Source organism: Mauremys mutica, chromosome 11 (genome assembly GCF_020497125.1).
Source record: "Mauremys mutica isolate MM-2020 ecotype Southern chromosome 11, ASM2049712v1, whole genome shotgun sequence".
NCBI classification, from domain to species: domain Eukaryota; kingdom Metazoa; phylum Chordata; order Testudines; family Geoemydidae; genus Mauremys; species Mauremys mutica.
In genome coordinates this window covers 2472877-2496620 of record NC_059082.1, presented here as the reverse complement: position 1 = coordinate 2496620, position 23744 = coordinate 2472877, and the positions used below count along the sequence as shown (strand labels likewise).

The following is a 23744-nucleotide window of genomic DNA, read 5'->3' as shown; positions in this document are numbered from 1 at the left end:
GTTGGCCTGGAGCGGCAAACCGCGGCCAGTGGGAGCCACGATCGGCTGAACCTGTGGACCCAGCAGGTAAACAAACTGGCCCCGTCCACCAGGGGCTTTCCCTGACAGACCGCGTGCCAAAGGTTGCCGATCCCTGGACTAGGGGTCACAACTGCCTGCCTTGCTGAGAATTAAACAAGTCAAAGGTAACATTTTCAAAAATTCTTAAGTGACTTAGGACTCTAAATCCTATTTTCAAAAATGACCAAGGAACTTAGGAGTTGACGTGGAAGTTTCATTGAGTGCCCAGGTCATTTTTGAAAATAGGATTGAGTCTTACATCACTTAGGCACTTTTGAAAATATTATCCTCTATCTTGATCAATATCATTAAATCCAGACATCGCTGTTTCCATGCAGATGTCTGGGGGCAACAAATATTCTGATTGTCTTACAGCAGGCAGTGGAACGTATGAGATTTGTCTTCTAGTGCCTGGCCCACAGACAGAATAAAGGGACCAGCTGCTGCTACATATTGGGGAAATCCTTTTTAGCTCAAGTGATAGAGGCCTGAGGGTTTGGAGATAAGAAGGGATCTAGATGTGGTTCCCCAGTGGGGGTGGGTGGGTGAGTGTGTGAGATTCATCTAGTAATTGTGTCTGTTGCCCTGCAGCATGTTTTAATCTTAATGTATTTAAACAAAAGCAATATGCATCTGTGCATTGCATTAGTCTTCTGGAATGTGATGCTTTTTTAGAATCAATAACGTGGACAGGTCAGATTTGTTTTTGTTTTTTTAACTTGAAATTTAGGCATTTGCCACTGATTCTGTGACAAAATCATTGATGTTGTAGGTCAGATGCTCAGCTGGTGCAAGTCAGTGTAGCTCCATTGCATCTGGCCCCGAAAGCCCTGTTGCAGATTACAAAGCAGTGGGCAGCAGATCGAACTCTGCACATAGCATCAGTTCATCTGTTGGAGAAGATGAAGCTAGTAACAGCTAAGATCAAATATTTGTAACTATTCACATTCAGCATAATGTATTTGGAATTTAAGAATAAAATGTGGGAGATGCTTAAGGTATCAGCTAATCACTGCAGAGATCAGGAAAGGTGTGATCGCTGTGTGCAGGGCGTACATCGTGGAGAGAATACTGTAAGGTGCTGAGCACATCCTACTGAAGGGAACAGGAGCTATCAGTGCTCAGCGCCTCTCATTACACTGAAGGATCAGGCCCTTTAGTTTGAATTTTCCCCCTAAGTTCTACAACTCTTGAAGAGTTTCTGGATTTCGATGTAAGCCTGCTGAGTAAAGAGAGTAGGGCGGAGATGCAGTCTAGTTGCCTGGGCAACCCAGTCGGAACCATGGAGTTCTAATGCTGCCTCTTATACTGAATGCCTTTCTGGCCTCGGCTGATTTCCAAATCTGTGAAGTTGGGATGGGATAGTAAAAACTACTCACTTCTTGAGCTGGACAAATGCAGGAAAAAAATGTTCCCGAGCATTCATTCATTCAGATAAGAGGTGAATTCCTTTAGGAGGAGCCCATAGCCCTTTGAGTCACATGTTTGCAAGTGTCTGAGTGAAATAGTGATTGCCAGATTGTTCATGGAAAGGGGAAGTGTCATGAATGCTCATGTGAATGTATCTGCACGTAGATACCCTATGCAAATATATAGGAAGACTGGAAGTGTTCACAGGGCCATCTTGAAAGCAATTTATTGATGGGGACTTATCTAGTCAGGAAACAGAAACAATACCGTGTGACCCTCAGCTGACCAGCCCCATAGCAGGAGTTAGGCATAAACAAATACTCAGAGCAATACCTGTAAATAGTTCATAGGCTGAAGTATGGTCACATGAGCCATTCATCAAATAAGAAACAGATTAGTGAAAATTGAAGTCTATTTGCGGATAATCCACAAACAAGGGACTAATATCAACAAATGCATTGTCTGCTAGGGATAGCTCAGCCAGCTCAGTCCCTTTCACAGGGGTGTTGAGAGGACTAAATAGCTAGTTTGTAAAGAATAGTGATGAAGAAAAGTGCAGTATAAATGCTAAGGATTATTATTATTTATTTAAAAGCAGACTTACTAAAGTAATGATTGATGGGAAAAATTTGTTAGACTAGAAGAACTTCGCAATATGTAGTTTAGCAGAGCTGGTGAGCGGCTATTTATCATATCATCAACCTATTTAGAATCACAAGAGAATAAACAGTTTAATGCTCCCAAATCAGTGAGCTTTTCAATGTGGCTTTATATTTTTTTTAAAGCTAAACCTGAATTTTTCAGCAGACAGATGTTAACACCTAATGCCATACTATAATGTCATATATAACAGTTGTTGAAAGTAATGCAGCATGAGCTGTAGCTTCATTATAAAGGAATGATCACATCATTTGGAATTATGCTAAGAATTACAGTATGTAAACAAGGAAGACAATACAGTTCTGCAGAAGCTGGAAGCTACAGGGGTAGGACACAGTCGCTTACTTTTATATATGATGGTAATACTTTACATTCTAAACTTTAATGTGGCTTCCATCCAACTTGTAATATACAAGTGACCTGACTTGAAATTTCTGCCTGTGACAAGATCAAGTGTAATTAGCATTCCTCAAGGCCAAATACCTCTGTTATCTTTTTGATCAACATCTGGTCTAGCATTCATTATTCTGTGTAAGTTATAGTAATTACATGTTTAGTAGTATCCTTCCCCTGCTTTTCTAGCTTTGTGTTTTTATGACCACATTTCATCTCTAACAGTGTTTTTAAAAAAGACCATCACATTTAGATCCTTGCTGTCCAGAAAATGAAAGTAAAGCAAGCTTTATTCCTTTGCCTGTTAAGGGTTTTATTCTGCTCTCTCTTACGCTGGTTTTCTGCCTGTGTAATTTCATCAACTTCAGTGGAGTTACTTCTGATCTACACCAGTGTAAGTGAGAATAGAATCTGTCCTGTGTATTGTACAGGAATTATGGAGATGAAATAAGGAATTATCACATGCAATATGGAAAAGCATTAATAAAATTGTAAATATTGATGTGAGCAAATCTCATCCATTAGTAATTTTTAATTTCAAATATTTTACCAGGAGAAAATCTCCTTGTGATGAAACATGTCCCTTTTGAAGGATATTCTGGGCAGTTATCAGACAGAGGCCATGATACACATCCACCTTCCATTATGGAGGGAGACAGAATAAAACATTAAGAAACTCACTGAAATCTCCCTAAGGAATAGAGCTGTGTAAGGGACAATGTCTCCTGGAGCTCCCATCTCAGCACCGCTGTGGCTATGCCACTGGTATATTGTAATCTTCCCAGAGACAGCATTAATAGCTCGTGTTTCTGAAAGTCTCCTTGGTACTCCACACTGCAAAGAATGTACTTGGGGCATTCCTGTTCCCCTCTGAACACTGCACTACAGAAGCATCAGCACCATGCCTATGGAATTACAGGAACAGTTCAGAGAACCATCCCAGGTCCAGAGCTGAAATCCTCCCAGCACATTCCAGGGGCTGCCGTAACCCTCCCATGCACACCCGACAGCTAGCTGTGCTTTACTGCACACGCGTGTGTGTGTTTTCCCTCCACACATCACAAGTACAGATGAAGGCATCATTCCGCCATAAGATACATCTTGGAAACAATGTAACCTGAAAAATTAATGGTTTCATTCTTAAACGAGAAAACAAGTGAGGTCACACTGGCAGTGCTAACAGCTAACCCTCTGGGCCTCCGTTCCTTAATGTAGCTGCAAATTGTCATGGGGTCCACTCACTGTAGGTGGCGCCTCCTCCTGGCAGCTCTGGGGAATCTTTCCAGGCCCAAGGTCCCCTTCTGCTGCTCGCTGCATGCCCTGCTGCTGCTCTCTCTCTGTGGCCACTTTCTTGCTCTGGGCCCTGCAGCCTCCTCTTCGTGACGGGGCCCTCTGGCCAGGTCACTGTCTGTGTTTCTCCTTTCCCTGGTACCAAAGTCTCTCCTGTCAAATGGGCTCGGGAAGTCTTCCCATTCACTGCCAAGCCGGTGCCGCTTCCTCAGTGGCGGGAGGGGAACCCAGGCCCGCCCCCTGCTCTGGGTTCCATCTCCGTGGCCTTTTCTTCCGCAGCCAAGATCTGTTCCCTCCTGGACCTTACTACCCTTCCCTAAGCTTCTTCCATACCTTCTGGCTCTGGGTTTGCCAGCCTCACAACTCCCTCCCCCCAGGGAGTGACTGCAACCTACTCCCTGCAGCCTCTCGCTGCCATCAGCTCCCTGCCTTTATAGATGCCCCACCTGTTCTTGCACAGGTGAGCTTCCCCTAATTAGGGTCTTCCTCTCAGCCATACTTCTCTCAGCTTGCTGCCTAATAGACTAATTGGCCCATCTTGCCTCCATTAACCCCTTTAGGGCAAGTGTGGGTGGACACCCCAGCACACAGACGAGAGAAATCAACCAAACACCAACTGGAAGATCACATGAACCATCATTAAAGAATATGGCTCATGTGGACAAGAGCCGGAGACCCACGCTGTCCTTGGTGTCCCAGCCTTGGGATTTGCAGTGGAACCACTGTCTCCTCCATAGGCTAGAACACAATATTAACTCCTACATTTGCCTGATAGAGATGTGCCCAACTGGGAAGCTCTGGTCCAAATACAAACATCTCCAAAGTTTGGATAATTGATTTTTTTTTATTAGTGTTTGTGGGCTCCAAGGGCAGAACGCATCAGGCACACCAGGGTTGAGAAGCCCTTCTGTTTGCAGGAGACATCATGGAGGATAGCAATAGACAGGAGAAGTCACTAGGTGGGTTGGTGGGGCTGGTGTTAGCAGCAGAGAGAAGAGAAGTGACACCATAAGAAATTAATTTCAGCCCCATGAGCCTGATTTTCAAAGCTCCAGCTGAAATCAGTGGGAGCTGTAAATGCTCAGCATCTGGAAAATCACAGACCCATAATCTTTTCCATGGAAACCTCTGAGTTACCACCACTAATTAAGGCCACAACCATGCAATTGGATCTGTACGGCTAGACCCTTGCACAAAGCCCATTAAAGACACTGAGGTCTTGCAAGTGCATAAGGGCCTGTCTTTGTGAATCCAGTTGCAGGATCAGGGCCTAATTTTGGGGGGTAAATCCTGCTCTTCGGTGATGTGCAGCTCCTGCTGGACTCTGCCAGACCCAGCCTGTGCATGGGAGGTTGGGGCATGTGAGTAGCATTTTGGCTTCACTGTGGGTTGAAAAAGCAGGAGAAAAAAAGGAGTGTGAGGAAGTAGCCTACACCAGAGCACCTTTGCATGGCCTGGGGTCATGCTTCAGGCAGCCTGCCTCAGTTTCCCCCTCAAGGGGCTCCTTAAGGAGACTCCACACACCCTTTTTGTCCAGTCACAACACCCCCTCTTGGAGTCTGGATGGATGAAACTTTAAGTCCAAACCAAAGTCCATCCATTTAGGTCACTCCCAGTCCTTTCCTGCCTGTAGTCTCAGTCCCCCATCCCAGGGATCTCCTCTCCACACTCCTAGTGGTCTCTAATCACCCTCCTTCCAGGCCTTCCTGCCTGGGGCTTGCCTTCCTGCTTTGCCAGGCCCTACCTGGCTGGCGTCTCAGTGCCAAGTCCCAGGACTTTCTACTGGAGCCAGCCCACTCCTAGCAGTCCCTGCTCTCCCGCCGTAGCGAGTACCCCTTCACTGCACTCGCCTTCTGCGCTTTATAGGGAAATCACCTGATCCATACCCTGATGTGCCTCTTCCGTAACCAGGGTTGGCCCCAGGCCTCCGGCCCTTAAGGGGCAGTCACCCTGTAACAATGAGCCATAAGTGCCAGGAAATGCCCTTTTTCAGGATCTTTGTAACAACAGCAAACAAACAGCTTAGCAATAGCTCTGACAGCCCCCGGGAAAGCAAATTCCGTCGGGTCTGCGTAGGCCGCGTGGCTGGAAGATTTCCACGGTGTGGAACTAGCCCTCTGGGGAAGGAGAAGCTAATTGCTCGGAGTCAGGCCACGTGAAGCCTGGTGAACTGATGATCATACTTACAAACGTCTCCTGGAATAAATGGGAGCGTCTAATAACAAGGCTTTATTGTGCCACATTTTCATCTTCCCTTGGTTTTTTTCTGCTTGTGGCATGCAAAAGTAATGAAAATGTCAGATCAAAAGCATAATAAACAAAGCTGAAAACGAATGGGTTATTATGTAAGCATCCTACACAAAAATCCACTTCAGACAAGCCAGACAGAGAGTAAGGCCACTCCACAGCAATTAACTCAGCTAAGAACCCACAGAGTGCTGTTACAACATGAAGATACAGTCAAGCCACATTGCTAGCAGCACTGCCCTCCCGCAGCTCAGGGATCATCCGCTACTAAGAAACCTACAAACTCCTGCCCCAAAACTCCCCATTCCTAGGAATGAAACAGATACACAGAGCAAATTCAGAGAGGTTGAAGTCAGGAGAATGGGAGCGTTGCCTAATAGTAGTTACTACAGATCTCGTTCGATATCCCAGATTTGAGACTCAAACACAGAACCCCATAGGGATCAGCAGTGGGGGAGTTTATTAAACAAATGAAAGCATTAGGATTTCATTTCCTGCCAAAGGAAAGATGCCAATAGCACCTGCTCGTTGTACTGTCCATGCAATCGTTTGGTTCCATGAGTAACTCTGAGTTTCCCGGCTTTGGGTTCCTGCAGTGAACTTGGACCCCTGTTCCTCTGCTTCCCTAAAGATGTTCTGATGCATGAGCATGAGAAGCCAGGGCCTGGAACTATGGGTTAAGGGTAGTTAAAAACCATGGGTGCGTAGACAGTGTAAATGGGCAGCAGCAACTAGCTTGAATTTAGAGGGACACCCTAATAAAAACACTGCGGTGTTCTGCAAGAACTACTCAGAATACTGGAGTAGCCCTGTGATAAGATGTAGCACTTTGGTCTGTTACAGAAGAATAACAGAACTTTTTAAATAAGGGCAGAAACAAAGAGCGATTTTAACACAGGAGAGAAAAAGAAGCTTGCAACTTACTCGCACACGTAACCTTACTGTTCTCTCTTGGTGTTTTCTGTGTCTGTTTGTCTTCAGGAGCCTCTGTCTGTCTCCGTCTAAATCCTTACTGTTATTGAGCACCTCAGCATCAAACAGCCTTTCCGTTTGTTTCTAACTGGAGGCAGTTAAACTTTGCAGTGCATGCATGAATTTTGCTTTCTGAATCTCAAATCTGGACTATGTTCAGTCCATGCTGGTTTGTTCTTCTGTGTGTGGGAGCTTACAGTTCCCAGCATGGATAAAGAGGCAAAAGCAACGTCTTTACAAAGCATCTATTTCTGCATGACAAATTCTGCAAACCCATCCCACTGTAATTGTTTTCACCGTGAGTCAATGAATCATACAAATGACACCAACTTTCTCTCCCCCTCCTAGAGAGGTGTATTTCGGCTCGCAAACGAAGACTATTTCATTGAACCTCTGGCTACAAATAAGCATGAGGACGGTATAGCCCGTCCCCATAGGATCTATAAACGTCATGCTCCAAAATACGAGGAAGAAGAGTTGATAGTGGAATCCAGCAGAAAGCGAGACAGGAAACAGCCCGATATCTTGGGAACATGTGGAGTCCAAGGTATTTTATCTACTTTATTGCAGTTTCATAGTGAGTCAAAAGTAGCTAGAGGATAACTGGTTTTAATAATAGGACAATGAAAGATAAACACTTGGGCCCCATCCTGCTAGGTGCTGAGTGCCTATCAAAGCTCAGCATCTACCTGCTGTGCTAAAGCATTCAGCATCCTCACACACAACTCTACCTGCAAGAGGGATAGAAATTGAACATTAATTTGATGCTAAATCACACTGAAGTTTGGGGTTTTATTCCTGGAATGTATTGTACTGCAGGTCAAGTGTACCAACTAGCAATAGGCTGGCTAAAAAGAAAGCTCTTAGGCCACCCAGAATATTTCCAGCAAAGACATACCCCAACTGCAAGTGCATTTATGCCCCAAAAGGGACAGAGCCAGAGCCTTCACGAAGTCTACTAACGCAAGACAAGTTTTGACGTGGACGATGCTCCGGTACTACAATGAGGGTAGCACAATGAAACTCTAGGATAGATAGGTGTATCAATAGCGAAGAGAGTGCCAAGTTTCCAGAACTGTAGACAAACATTATTTCCACAGACATTTGTATTATGGAAGGGCTGACCGCTTTTCAAATTTCTGGTCATGAGTGAGTGACAGCTGCTAAGGAATTTGTGGAGCACCAGGCAATCATTTTGTGGTATTCATAACTTGAGTCCCACAAGTAACAAGGGTTATGCTAGAGTGCAGCATTTTATTGTCACATGGCTGTCATTTCTGGTGTGCATGTGCTCAGGCACTGCAGCCCTAAACCACAAGCCACTGATTGCCATGTTTTTCTTCTTATTCCAGTGTGAACTTTCTGCTTTGTGGTGACTGTTTATTTTCTTGCAAATATCAGTTTGTTGTGACTTAGCCGCTGGTTGGACTTTCAGAGTGGAATATTGGCCCCACTGAAGTCAAATTCTTCCAGAGCAGTGGGCTTCCCACATTCTTTTGGAATGTAGGTGGGGATTATTTGATCTAGAATAGCTGATCCAGAAGAGGAGAGAGGGGAAGACTCAAGTCAGCAGCATTCCTTTCCAAGAAGAGAGCGTGCCTGGAAAGACCAGTGGGCCCCTCCATACATTTCAGCTTTTAAGGCCAGCAGGGGCCATTATGGTCACCTAGTCTGGCTTCCTGAATAGCACAGGCCACCCACTTCCACCCAGCTATTCCAGTATCAAGCCCACACCTTGTGGTCGAGCTAGCAAATATCTTTTAGAAAGGCATCCAGTCTAGATTTAAAGACTTTAAGTGATGGCGAATCCACCACATCTCGGTAAACTGTCCCAACAGTCCATTATCCGCACTGTTCAAATGTTGCTCCTTCACCATAGCCTGAATTTATCTAGTTCATCTCCAGCCACTGAAGCGTGTTATGCCTTTGTCTGCTTGATTAAACAGCCCTCTCCTGTCAGGCATTCTCCCCACGTAGGTGTGGCGGGTTGGATCACAGAACCCCTTTGGGGGCTGCCAACTGATGTACCAAGACTACTTCTGCCCCTGCTTTCCCTGCCAGCTTGGGACTCCAGCACCCTGTCTTGCTGAGCCAGACAGGCCCGTCTGAACCAGCACAGACCCAGGGGCTGAACCACATGCCCCAAAGCTGCAGACTTAACTGAAAGCAACTTAAGAAGTGTTCCAGTCTTTAACACTCAGATGCCCAACTCCCAACGGGGTCTAAACCCCAAATAAATCCGTTTTACCATGTATAAAGCTTTTGCAGGGTAAACTCATAAATTGTTCACCTTCTATAACACTGATAGAGAGAGATGTACAGCTGTCTGCCCCCACCCCCTCCCCAGGTATTAATACATACTCTGGGTTAATTAATAAATAAAAAGTGATTTTATTAAATACAGACAGTAGGATTGAAGTGGTTCCAAGTAGTAACAGACAGAACAAAGTGAATTACCAAGTAAAATAAAATAAAACCCACAAGTCTGTGTCTAGTACAGTAAGAAAACTGATTACAGATAAAACCTCACCCTCAGCTGTTTCAATAAGCTTCTATCACAGACTGGACACCTTCCTAGTCTGGGCACAATCCTTTCCCCTGGTATAGCCCTTGTTCCAGCTCAGGTGGTAGCTAGGGGATTTCTCATGACTGCCGCCCCCGTTGTTCTGTTCCACCCCCTCCTATAGCTTTGGCACAAGGCAGGAATCTTTTGTCTCTCTGGGTCCCCACCCTACCCCTTCTAAATGGAAAAGCACCAGGTTAAAGATGGATTCCAGTTCAGGTGACATGATCACATGTCACTGCAAGACTTCATTGCCCACTTGCCAGCACACACGTCTACAGGAAGACTTACCAGTAAAACAGAGCCATCTACAGACAATCGTCCTGGTTGATGGGAGCCATCAAGATTCCAAAGCACCATTAATGGCCCACACTTTGCATAACTACAATAGGCCCTCAGAGTTATATTTCATATTTCTAGTTTCAGATACAAAAGTGATACAAATAAACAAATAGGATGAACACACTCAGTAGATTATAAGCTTTGTAATGATCCCTTACAAGAGACCTTTTGCGTGAAGCATATTCCAGTTACATTATAGTCACACTCATTAGCATATTTTCATAAAATCATATCGAGTGCAACGTCACAGTAGGTACTAACACACCATGATCACTGCAGCATCACCCAAGTGTTTCCAAATTACATTTTGTACCTCAAACATTGACTGTCTTGTTGGACAGTAACTAGAGGAGATTCCATTTTGCAGGCTTGGGAGTGAACCTGTGCCAGCCTCAGAGGAGGAGACCTGCATCTAGTCTCTTATGAAATCCTGAGTCTTTTCACAACGATGCTACCGCTCTCTTCAGAGGCGAAGGATAGCCCAATAATAAGAGCAGCAGCCTGGGGACTGAGAGACCCATAGTCAGTTCCCTGCTCTGCCACAGACCTCTTGAGTGGCCTTGGGAAAGTCATTTATTTCTCTGTGTCTCAGCTCCCTATCTATGAAATACTATTTTCCTATCTAACAGGTGTTTTGAGGATAAATACATTAAAGACTGTGAAATGCTCAGTTTTTGTGATAATGGGGCGCTGTGTAAGTATCTTAACAGACATCTCAATTGCCAGGGCAGGAAGCAAACGGTACATTATCTGCCTTGTGCGCCAATTAAATGCACAGTTCATTGGTTACTAGCTCATTTGGAAAATTTGTAGATTGGATCCACTGCAGAACAAGTGAGACCCTCCAAAGCTGATCCAAGAACCCAAATCTTCTCAGCACTTGCTGCCACAGAAAGTATCAGCAGCACAATCACGTGTCCTTCTGACACTGAAGGAGACGGACAAGGGTTGGTTAATAATATTAGCTAATATTCTTCACATCCTTACCGTGGCTTCTCTGCGGCTGTGGAGCATAGTAGAATTCCTTCCCAGGTGAAGTAGGGTGCATGGTACAGAGCAGCACTGGACAGGAGCTGCATTTTGTTCCCTGTGCAAGGTACAGTAGATAGCAGAGGAGCAGTAAATCTGTATGTGATGGGTAACTCTAAGACACTATGAACATACTCTGAACGTATTGGGGGCTTGATGCAGGAATCACTGGCTGAGATTCTATAGTCTGTACCATGTGGAGGATGAGACTAGATGATTCATAGATTTAAAGGTCAAAAGAGTCCACTATGATAATCTAGTCCAGAGGCCCCCGATCTGTGGGGCGTGCCCCCTAGGGGGGCATGGAGGAATGTTGAGGGGGGCACGGCTGGAGCCTGGCCAGCACCCATGGGGGAGGGGTGGGGAGCAAGTGCCACCCAGCTCTGCTCCTGGCCCCGGCCCCGGCTCCGGCTGCTGGCCCCGCTCTCAAGGCTCTGCTCCTGGCCGTGGCTGCTGGCCCCATGCCCGGCCCTTGGAATGAGGCTCTGCTCCTGCCCCCAGCTCTGTCCTAGCCTCGGCCCCCTTACACCCTGTCTGCAACCCCCCTCCAAGAGCCGTGGCCCTACTCCACCACGTACCTAGGGAAAGTTGTTCCAGTGCTTAGCTACCCTCACTCTTAAAAATTTACACCTAGGACTGAATTGGCCTAGCTTCAGCTTCCAGCCATTGAACATTGTGCAGCCCTTGTCTGATAGATTGGAGAGGTCTCTAGATCAGAAATCTTTCCCCATGTAGGTATTTATACACTGTGATCAAGTCATCTCTTAGCCTTCTCTTTGTTAAGCTAAATACATTGAGCATCTTTAGTCTATCATTACAAGCAAATGATCCCTTTTGGCCTTAAAAATCTATTAATTTATGATACTGAATGAATGAGTGATTCCCCCGGGGCCTCATTTGCCCAGATGATGATGCATGTAAATTTCTACTAGAGTATGGACTAGTAATTTAGTCCAAATCACACTTTGGAAAAGAACATGTAGAAAAGCTGCAGGATTTCCATTACTCTGGTCCTACCACTTTGGATTATTAAAGGGGCTGATTTTATGTATAAAACAATACCCAGCGAGGTAATGGTACATTCACCACATATATTGTTTTCTGCCAATGCGTCCTGCTGCATGCAGTGAACATACACGTACAGCAGGGTGAGTATTTAGGATGGTGTTTGCAGTTAAAATCATATCCGCACTCCCTTGGGGGTCCAGAACGCCATGTGTTCCCAATTGCCCCACATCATCAGACCCACATAAGTCAAAGCTGTACAGTGAAGTTTGCAATAAAAATGAGTTCTGAGTAAGTTATTTTCATTAAACGTCCATGATGATCTCTTAGCACTGGAGACTTCTCAAATTCTCTGGATATTTGGGATTCTTTAGGACTAGAGGGCAAACTTTCTCTCATTATTTAAAGCACAATGCAGACAGTAAACACGGACACGTTTATTGTTAGTGAAGTAATCCTGAACCTTTCAAGCCTGGACAGAAAGGCAACTCCAGCTATTTATGATGCGGTGAGTGAAGCTCTTATTCAGCCTGTGATTGACCCTGACACGGGGGCAGCATCACAGGAGAACTCTTCACATGAGACTGCCCAGTTGCTATGTGTAATTAGGCCCATTCAAGCTTCCCTTCAGCATCATGCCATCTTTTTTCCCAAGTTTTTTTTTTTTTTTTTGCATGAACGCTCTTGTTGTCTCTCTCCAGGGTGGAACTCCTGGTGGCAGGCCCAAGGGATTCCATCGCCTGTGCAGCCCCACAAAGCCTGAAGTTAGGTCTTGGTGACTTTTCTAGCTTGGTCAGGACCCTTGGAGACCTGTAGGATTTGGTGTGAGCCATCAATCCAGTTTATGGGGTAGTGAATTTATTGTATTAGGGAATTGTGTCCCCTTGGCAGAACCTCTGGTGCTGCATGGGTGAAAACAACCCATATTGTTCAGCCACTAGTTTTATTGATCTATCACATATGTGCCCAGACACTCCTTGATGGTTGCCTAATAAATTGGTATATAAATAAAAATATTAATAACTCTGCAATGTAGGTTTCCCGTTGCTGTTTGAGTTTCTCCATGACCCGCGTGCAATATTCCAGGGCAGAGTTCCAGTAAAAGAACTTGATCCAAACCCACATTTGGATTTCTCTCCAATACGCTAATGCCACCAAGCAACGGAAAGAGTTCAGAGGCCTTTCTTCTAAGTGGTCTTTTGAACATGTGGCTCAACAGAGTAGGTAAGAGTGAGTTAATGGTCTGTGAGTCAATGGTCTGTGTCTTGAGGGCTCTAGAGGCTTGGATGGGATTAATTCCTTTTTTTTAAAAAAAAATCCTTTTATATTCCACCAAGCTTTCAGCCGTTATCAAAAGCCCATTCCCTTCTCCATTCTTCAGCATCTCCGCAAAGCCTGGAGACGTCTGAGAAACGGAGAGAGAGATGGGAACAGAAACAGCAGAGGAAGCGAAGAATAAAGCAGCGCTCCATCAGCAAGGAGAAGTGGGTTGAGACCTTGGTGGTAGCGGACGCCAAGATGGTGGAGTATCATGGAAGTGAAAATATAGAAAAGTACGTGCTGACCGTAATGAACATGGTGAGTTCTGGGTTCCATGACCGTGAAATCCATTGGTGTCCTTGGAGGCCCAAATGTAACCCATACAGGTCAGTGGCGTAGATACAGGTCATTTGAATTTCCAGGGTTCAGCCCTTTCCATTGATGCCAGTTGCTTGTGCAGGGGAGGAAGGCTGTGGCTAACGCTCCCCATGCACTAACGTAAGGCAGCTGACAGTTCTCTGCTTGAGAAACAAATGCAGGGTAATAGCCTGCCTTCATTTTGGGCCTGATCCTAAGCAATTGGAGTCAATGCAAAGATTCCCATTGACTTGAGGGAGCTTTGGATCAAGCCCTTCGTGCCCACGACTCCTGAAGATTCCAGTGTTAGTGCCACACGTCAGACAGGAGCTGCGGAGAAGATGCAGTCGTGTTTAGCAACCTCATCTAGAAACAGCTTCCTGCAGCTCACCAAATAATGCTCTGAGCTGGGGCCCGCCGACCCGGGACCGAGTGGAATTCTAGCCTGGCTAGCACTGGGTACATGACTGGCTTTCCTAGGAATGTGTCACTGTGAACAGGTAAAGGGAAGGAGGCAAGGAAAGCAGCCAGTAATAGGTGATGACAAACCCTGGCACAGAACTAGGAGAGTGTATGGTATGTGCCGTAAGGGCTGTAATAAAAGTCAAACGCAGGCTCAAAAAGTTAATGACAGTAATTGCATTCAAATGCCTCAGCAGCAAACATTGCTGCTTAATCGTTCGGCGCTCAGAGACGCATGTAATTGGAAGCTAGGTGGCAGCTTGGGTTAATGAGCTAGCCCTTCACCTCCAGAGACCCACATTCAGGTTTGTCTGAGGTCACAAGTGAAATGAACTTTGTGATCTCAGTCTAGTCACCTGGTGCTATTTGCTCATATCATAAAATCACCAGGCAGTTTAGCATAATTCGGCACAATTAGCCTGCTCCTCTCTTAACACAGTTCTGGATGGGGCTAGTGGTTCCAGCAGAAGATGGTGGGGGCAGAAGACTTGGGTGCAACATCATTTGCGCCATCATTAGTGACCAAGTTGGAACAGTTCCCCTTGAGAAACCATATACAGTCATTACACAGTGTAAGCACATGCCCACACACGTTTTTGGTTGAAATTCACAGCTCTAATGATTTCCGGTAGCGCTATAGGCATGTCATTCATGTTTAGGTCCAGCTCTGGGTCTGAACTTCCTTAGCGTTGGACCCATCCCTGATTCTAAGGAACTTCTGATTTGGGACTACACTACCCAACAGTGTCTTTTAAGACCATGCTTCTCTATCCGACGTGTTTGCCATGAGTAGTGCAAGCAGAGTGATTGCTTTCTCCCGCCCATTATTTTCTCGGCTGTTTCTATTTCTGCAGGTGGCAGGTATATTCCATGATGCCAGCATTGGAAACCCTATCAACATTGCAATAGTTCGTCTTATCCTGTTAGAAGATGATGAGGTAAAAAGAAAACAATGTGACTCATATTTTTGGTCCATTTCCATCTTGGCAGCTCAGTATGCTTCTGTATGGTCAGTTGAGAACTGGCCATGAAAGCCCATAAACTCTCACTTTTATCTCATGTGCATGGCCAGAAAGATCTTGCACAGACTAAACACAGGCACTAGAGATTTGATGCTGTGATTGCTGCATGGGTGGGATTCTCTTGGAAGCCAGCGGGAGTTCCACAGGCAGAGACACTGTAGAATCTGGCCCTTATATTGAGAAGTAGCCACTTATTCAGTAGTTCTTAAAGGATTCCCAACAAAATACAAGTATCATCCTCCCCATCCAGCAACCTCTGGGAACTAACCCTACTGCCTACTGGACATGCTGTTTTGCTCTTGGCAGCATTTCCATTAACATTAGAGGCGGGGTGGCTCCACTCTGGCAGAGATGTGACTGTGAGTTAGGGTGTTTCCCAGCAGATGTTGTAGTCTTCTTTCTAGTTTCCAGAATTGGCTTAGTCCCATAGGAGCACCCCAGCTAGCAGCACTGTATGATGAATGTGAAATGCTGGTTGTTTGTGCTTCCCAGCTGCAGTTATCATTCTCAACTAAGCCTGAAGTTGCTCAGCTGTTTGATTTGTTTCCCCCAGCTGTGGCCTTGTAAAAGATTCGGCAGCCTAATGGGAATATTTTCCTGCAGGTTTTTTTAACTCCCTTCACTAGACTGTCTAACATTTCCACTTGATCATAGTCAAATGATAGTAAAAAAGAGGTGGATTCTGAGCTCAGCTATGTGGTGTAAATCTGGAGTAATTCCATCTAAGTCAGTGTAGTTACTTCCGATCTGAATTTGGTGTAACTCAGGTCAGAATCTGTCCCCAGTGTCTCTAAGTGACAAAAAGAACAACACCATGATAGCAGACTTTTACTTCCTTATGTTGGCAGGAGGATTTGAAAATCACCCACCATGCGGACAACACCTTGAAAAGTTTTTGCAAATGGCAGAAAAGCATCAATGTGAAAGGAGATGCCCACCCACTGCATCACGATGTAGCTGTCTTGCTCACCAGGTATCCTGCTTTGTGCTTTCTGCTTGTGCTAGCTCTCTGGTTTCAGCTATTTACCAAGTAGTTAGAAATACCTACAAAGCTGGGAGATAGAGAGAGACGCTCGGATCTAATGTGAGAGAGAGAGAGAAAGAGGAGGCTATTTAAATTCCATTTTCCTTATGTGGGCACTTTTTTGACACTTACACACGTAACTAGAGATGCAACCTGCTGTTTTGAGATTAGCCTATTCCCAAAATTGGCGCTAGCCTCAGAGTTCAGATCCAAATCTGGAATATGGATTCAAATTTACCAGCATCTGGGGCTGTTAAAATGCAAGGTTTTGGTTTGACCTATCTCCAGTTTCCTGACCTCCATCGGGGATGTTCACTTGTATAAACTTGCCATTTTGTCTTATGGATCAAGGCAGGGATTTGCAAAAGAGCATCAGGGAGGGTGCCTAATTCCCAGTGAAATCCTGTGGGATTTAGGCGCCTGGATTCTTCAGGCTTCTGTGAGCATCCCAGCCCAAGTGTGTTTTCCTTATGGGTAAGGGGTACAGCCTGCTGGCTTTAAGCCACTGCAGTCTGGTCTGTGGCGATATCAAGTTGTTTCAGTAATTCCCAAAGCATTCACAAGCACGGCCTCTCCCACAACACCCCCATGTTCTCCACGAGCTCTACTTTGCAGCAGAAATAAGACACTGCAGGGCAGTACATGCCTGTGGGGTTATTGTTATTGTTCTTCTTGGGTGGCTGTAGTCACAGCCACAGCTACCTGGGGTTGCCATGATCCCCCAAGAATTGTGTCCCATTGCTTAATTATTCCCAGCCCCGGCTGTACTTTTAAAGTAGAATTAATGTAACCAAGCTGCTTTTGATTTTAAATTAATCAGGCTCCTTAGTGAGCTGGGCTCCTGGGAGAGCAAATGGGAAAAGAGGGTCATAAATCTATTACGTTCAGATGCATCCACTCTTTGTTTCTGTTTAGCCACTTAATATGTTGTCACCTTTTATATACACACTATATATGTTACAGCTGGGTTAGTTAGCTACTATGTCATGTCCCAGGATGGAACGCCAGCACCCAATTAGCCATAGGATGCAGATATAATGGCACTGTGCAAATTGTATCCATCAGGAACACAGCAGAGAGAGCCTATTATATAGAAGTGAGACCAGAGTCCCTTCTATTCAGGGAGATGTTTACAATCCCCTACTCCAGGGGTCGGCAACCTTTCAGCAGTGCTGTGCCGAGTCTTCAGTTATTCACTCTGATTTAAGGTTTCGCGTGCTGGTAATAAATTTTAACATTTTTAGAAGGTCTCTTTCTATAAGTCTATAATATATAACTAAACTGTTGTATGTAAAGTAAATAAGGTTTTTAAAATGTTTAAGAAGCTTCATTTAAAATTAAATTAAAATTCAGAGCCCCCCGGACCAGTGGCCAGGACCCGGGCAGTGTGAGTCCCACTGAAAATCGGCGTGCGTGCTGCCTTTGGCACACGTGCCATAGGTTGCCTACCCCTGCCCCACTGAATACAAACCTTGCATTGCTTGCAACATTCAGAGTTCCCCTTTCAATGTAATCGCTGAGCCCACTCCAGAGTTTTCAGACAATAGTTTTGCTCAGTTTTATTTTGACACTTTGGAAGGTGCTATGATTTAAACAACCGATTTGTCCCATGTGTGTGTTTTGTTTTTTCCCCTGAATGTAAAAGGAAAGACATCTGTGCTGCAATGAACAGGCCTTGTGAGACTCTGGGTCTCTCTCATGTGTCAGGAATGTGTCAGCCTCACAGAAGTTGTAATATAAATGAGGATACAGGACTTCCCCTGGCTTTCACCGTGGCACATGAACTCGGACACAGGTACTTAGGGATTTGTTTAATCTCTTTCATGACCCCTCTCCTGGAAAGAGACATTATTCAGCTCTTTAAAGAGTGCATGTGATACAGAAAGTGGGAAAATATCCATCTGTACTCAACCTTGCCTTACGCCGGCAAAACTCCCTCTGAAGTCAGTGGAAGTTCTGAGTTTACCCTGCGGGTTTTGCTCAGAGAGTTTCATTTTTAGAACTTTGTTATTTTCTGAGTTTAACCTGTCTCTGCACACTCCCAGGAGTCCCAGCTCAGTTACATTCATATGTCAAATCCAGTCTGACTGAACTCAGGGTCTCTCACTTCGAGGCAAGCTGAGTGGTGTTCTGTAAATGGACTGGCCCAAGAGCAAACTAGAATTCATGAAATGTTTTGAACAAAGCTTTTTAATTAGGAATTCTTCAAATTTAGTTTATTTATAGAATTGGCGGCAAATGTTTAGTTTGTTCTCCCAACTTGTTTAATGCAATTAACCTTTGGAAAGGTCTTTTAAATATAAGATTAATACAGCTCCAGGAAACCATTATATATTTTAAATGTTAATTTCATCTCATATTGCGTATATCACATTTCTGTGAGTAAGTATGTATTATCTGAAGTTTAATTAAATCAGTGTGGTTCAATAGTCTCATCTTTTCCTTGTTTGGGTTTGCAATAAGAAAGACTACTTCAAAATTCTTTAATATTTACATAAAAATATATACTTTAAGGAAAGTACCATGTATTGATACTGACTTAATGCACTGACGTGCATTACACTTGGGATTCATTGATCCATTAATTAAATGTTTGCTTTCCATTTTCCCCTTCTACGTCCCCATTGGGTTTGATATCAGCTATGCCACATAGATCCTCTCCTTTGCAGACAGTATTTCTTCCACATTATTTCAATTAGATTTTTAGCAAATGCCTCAGAAATATACAAAAGTGAATAATGTGTCAAATTGGCAACTTACAGACAGCTACAGCTGTAGTAAACCGCAGCCTTTACATTAAGTAACACCATTTACTGCCTGCTTTGTTGTCCCTGTCAGCACCTGATTCATTGTCTTTTATATCAGTTGCCCCTGGGAGCTTTCCATATTCGCTGTAGTTGCTGCTGACAGTGTGTAATAAATACATTTCTAAGTCCATGCATTTCAGCCAGTGGGAAAGCAACAAGAAAGGAATTATTAAGCTTGGCGGTTGTGCATTTGCAAAAGCACAAAATGAACCATTTGTGGGAACCAGGAGCTAGGCAGTGACTCCCCAAGGTTCAGACTGGGAACAGCATGTTCCTGTACGCCGGTGTCTGCAGTGATTAGATGAGACAAATATTTGTTCATAGAGAACAAATTGGAAACAAGCTAATTTTCATAATCACATGAAAGTGCATCAAATTTCAAACAACTAAATCTGAGGAAATTGTGAACTGCTCACAGGTATTGTGCAGTCAGAAAAGGAGGCTAACTGAATGCTACATCATCTGTTGTGTATTATCCACTCAGCTCTGCTTATGGTATGTGCTGTCCTGGTCTCCACCCTGCCCTCAATCAGCAGGCAGCAAACCCACCCCATGTTCACATCTCCACTTCCAGCACTGAAACTCAAAATTGCCTAGGGAGGTTGTGGAATCTTCACCATTGGAGATTTTTAAGAGCAGATTAGACAAACCCCTGTCAGGGATGGTATTCAGTGGTCTTAACCTTTACTCCAGCCTGCACCCCTTTGGTTCTCAAAATATGTTCTCGCCCCCCTTATCAAAAATCATTGAAGTAGGTCAGTTGGTTAAACCTAGATATATCATAACTATAGAATGAAGGAGATAGAATTATATATTTATTTTAATTTCACAGTAAAATTAAGAATACATGAAAAATTACACACTTTTTTTAGAATTATATATTTATTATTATTTCTTTACAAAGGCAACAAATCCTGAATTTTTCCTAGAATGGCAGGGGCACCATCGGTGCAAATTGATCCCCACACACCAACCGTTATCTTATGCTTAGGTTTGATGAAACAAAGTAGTTGTACTTATGTGCCTGTGCTTAATTTGTGTGTTCGATGATTTACCGTCTAAAAAAATCTGGCCTGTCTCACACCCCCAGAAAGGGCATCTCGCACCTCCAGGGGGTGCGCACACCCCAGGTTAAGAACCACTCTAGACTCTAGATAATACTTAGTCCTGCCAAGAGTGCAGGGGACTGGACTAGATGACCTTTCAAGGTCCCTTCCAGTTCTATAATTCTGTCTCCGTGCCCTGCTGCAGGCCCTGCATAAAGTGCAGTAACTGTGGGGATTCCCCACATCACCCAGCTACCCTCTACACGTGGATTAGTTATGGGTAGTACAGTAGTGCATTAAGGCCCTCCCTGCGACCGGAGCCCCATTGCGCTGGGCACTGTCTATACACCCAGGAGACCCTACCCCACAGAGCTCACAGTCTAAATAGACAAGGCAGAGACGGGGAGTAGCTTGCCCCAGGTCACACAGTGGATCAGTGACAGAGCCAGAAATAGATCACAGGTCTCCTGGTTCCCAGTCCAGGGTCCAGTCCATTGAACCAGTTGGGTTCACATTGACAGTGATGTCACTTTTATTGCATAGGATCTGGATTAATTAAAGTTGCTGACGAGGTTAAATCTCTGTACAGAGCAGTGGTGTGTTAAGAACAGAGTAACTGGGAGAAACCGTCGGGAGGCTTTGTAATGTAAGGCTTGATGTGAATGTGCTAGAAAGCAAAGCACCTGTGTGGTTGTATCCAAGCATGCGGCTCACCTCTCCTTTGTGGGACTGTGCTCTTACACAGTTTTGGGATTCAGCATGATGGAAGCGGCAATGACTGTGAGCCAGTTGGGAAAAGACCTTTCATCATGTCTCCACAGCTCCTGTATGACACCTCTCCACTCACCTGGTCCCGCTGCAGCAGAGAGTACATCACACGATTCCTCGAGTAAGTTCCCCACCCTCTCTCCTTACCTTCCTTCGATATCTGTGCTAGCGTCAGGGCTCATCAGTCAGTCAGGAGTCAGGTGCCATAGTCAGAGGGGGCCTGGATGAAATGGAGAGCAGATACAGAACACATCTGATTGCTACTGGCTGGCCGCCTTCAGCATGGGCTTGGAGTGGCTGGGCTGCCTAGTCATTATTGGGCAATTCAAGGACTTAAGAGTGGAAGGAGGACAAGCCTTATGTAGGGGTGAGAAGGGAGTGGGGGTGGAGGTGCCCCTGAGAAAGAATTTTCTGGAAGAAGAAGAGGGCTGAAGTGTGGATGGACTTGGGGCCTGTGTAGCCTTGATCCATCCACACCAAGGCCAATACTACATCAAGCCTTGGTAAGGACACAGGGCCTTCAGAGGTGGCTTATCTCATCTACTGATCTCTCATGGTTAACATTCCCGGGATGCATTTTTAATCTTCATTGTGCTCTATTTTCAGTGCCTTAAAAAGAGAGCTGCAAGCCCTTTGTTAATGGAGGAAAGGCTCGTTCTTTTTCACTAGCACTTCTGGAAATAATTCCTCAGTCTCTACTGTAAATGGGATTTTGACTTCTTGAAGCAGCACTTCTTACTGAAACGCAGCTCGAAAAGGCTTTCAGTCTTGGGTGTGGGTCATGCAGAAAGGGCCATTCAACAATGAGCTGCAGATGTTCTTGATATTGGCATATCAAGGCAGAGAATGGGACAGAGGGTTGGGGCCTTTTGTAATTAGCAACTGATGTTTCTGATATTCTAGAACAGTGTTTCCCAAACTTGGGACGCCGCTTGTGTAGGGAAAGCTCCTGTCGGGCTGGGCCGGTTTGTTTACCTGCCAGAGCCACAGGTTCAGCCGATTGCGGCTCCCACTGGCCATGGTTCGCTGCTCCAGGCCAATGGGAGCTGCTGGAAGTGGCAGACAGTTCGTCCCTCAGCCCACGCCGCTTCCCACAACTCCCATTGGCCTGGAGCAGCGAACCATGGCCATTGGGAGCCACAATCGGCCGGACCTGCGGACGCGGCAGGTAAACAAACCAGCACGGTACAGCATGGCCCACCGGGGGCTTTCCCTACACAAGCAGTGGCCCAAGTTTGGGAAACACTGTTCTAGAACATGCATCACTTGAAACCTTCTATTGTCTTCAACAAATGTTGGTGCCCGACGTGCTGTCTGTATAATGAGATCTGAGTGCAGGAACTGGGGGTGAGTGGAAATGTGCAACCTCATTCTTCCCCCATTTATCGTTCATGAGCCCTCGTGTGTCCAGACTCCAGATCACTGGTATCTAATTTTGACAGCTGACCGAGAACCGTTTGGGGAGTAGAAAGGAATTTGCTTTCGGACAGCACCTTTCATAGTCAATGTATTCCCAAGGGGCTTTCCCAAATAGGGAGTTAGATGACGGGACTTGGGCACTGTGGAGCAAACATGGGGCCCAGTTCTCTGAATTGCTGGTCCCCACCTTAAGATGCAGACAGCTGCCCTTCATTCCCATTGGATCTCAGCATCTTGCTGAATCAGGCCCTACGTGAATGACAGTCCATTCATAGGACTGAGCATTAGAGCCCTTTGTGGAGAGTGGGAGTGGGCTTGCTGGATTGGATGCTAGCAGTGAAATCCTGGTCCCATTCATAGAATCTCAGGGTTGGAAGGGACCTCAGGAGGTATCTAGTCCAACCCCCTGCTTAAAGTAGGACCAATCCCCAGACAGATTTTTACCCCAAATCCCTAATCAATAGGAATTTTGCCACTGACTTCACTGGGACCAGGATTTCACTTTAGGATTATTCCTCTCTCTTACTGAAAAGAGAGCATTGTAGCAACACCACCAATCTCCTTTCTAAACAGCCTCCTATTTTCTTTCCCACTGCAACACATGATCTATGACTGCCATCCAGCCAACCGGTGTCAACTCACTCTCAGGCTCCGGAGCTGTGTAAAACTTCAGTTACATTCTTTTCTACATTTCATTACCTCGTGCCATTGGCTGTTAATCCCGATTGCCAATGCACATTTAAATCACACAAAACTTTCTGGATTACATGTCCTTATGTCATGTCACATAAACGTGTGGTGTTATGCTGTATCCTACAGAAAAGAACCCGAAGCACTATAAAATAATAGATGTTCTTTTGAATGTGTGTGTTAGATTGTTGCTCTCAGTGTAGATCCTTAAGATCCATCCAATTGTCTCTGTTTAATTACTAGTCGGGATACTCACAAGTGCAGCACATGTGCAGCTGTCACACGTGCATGCCCAGAAATACTGGTTCTGCTCTCACTCACACAAGTGTCACTCCGGTGGTTTCACTGGAGTTACTCCTCCTTTACACCAGTGCAAGCGAGAGGAGAACCTGGCTGAGATCCCAGCCATAGGGAGACATTGCAGGACCCTATGTGCTTTAGTTCATGTCATTTTCTCATCACACTGAACTTCACAATTGGAAGAGTAGGAATGTAGCCACTCTACGGGGCCGGTGCAACCATTTAGGCGACTTAGGTGGTCGCCTAGGGCGCTAGGATTTGGGGGGGCGGCATTTTCTTCGGCAGCGACCGGGGCGGCTGGATCTTTGGCCGCCTTGGTCACCGCCGGCATTTAGGCGGAGGGAGCTTGGGCAGGGGAGCATGGGGAGGGCTGCCTGCAGCAAGTAAGGGAGGGGGCAGCACGCAGGGGAACTCCCTGCCCCAGCTCACCCCTGCCCCGCCACCTCCCTGAGCATGCCGTGGCTGCTTCACTTCTCCCGCCTCCCAGGCTTGTGACGCCTAAGCTGATTGGTGCCAAAAGCCTGGGAGGCGGGAGAAGTGAAGCAGCCACGGCGTGCTCGGGGAGGAGGCGGAGCAGGGGTGAGCTGGGGTGGGGGGGCGCCTCAGGGCAGAGGGGGG

At 45.5% G+C, this 23744-nt stretch overlaps 1 protein-coding gene across 1 annotated transcript in view; it reads left to right on the top strand.

Moving 5' to 3' along the window:
* Positions 1-23744, top strand: part of ADAMTS7 (ADAM metallopeptidase with thrombospondin type 1 motif 7) — a 136415-nt gene that overhangs the window by 7426 nt on the left and 105245 nt on the right. Inside the window, exons 3-8 of the mRNA XM_044979660.1 lie at positions 7381-7579; positions 13353-13549; positions 14905-14988; positions 15921-16045; positions 17742-17891; positions 20695-20838. Coding sequence (XP_044835595.1) covers positions 7381-7579; positions 13353-13549; positions 14905-14988; positions 15921-16045; positions 17742-17891; positions 20695-20838 — 899 coding nt within the window. The remainder of the gene's footprint in view (positions 1-7380; positions 7580-13352; positions 13550-14904; positions 14989-15920; positions 16046-17741; positions 17892-20694; positions 20839-23744) is intronic.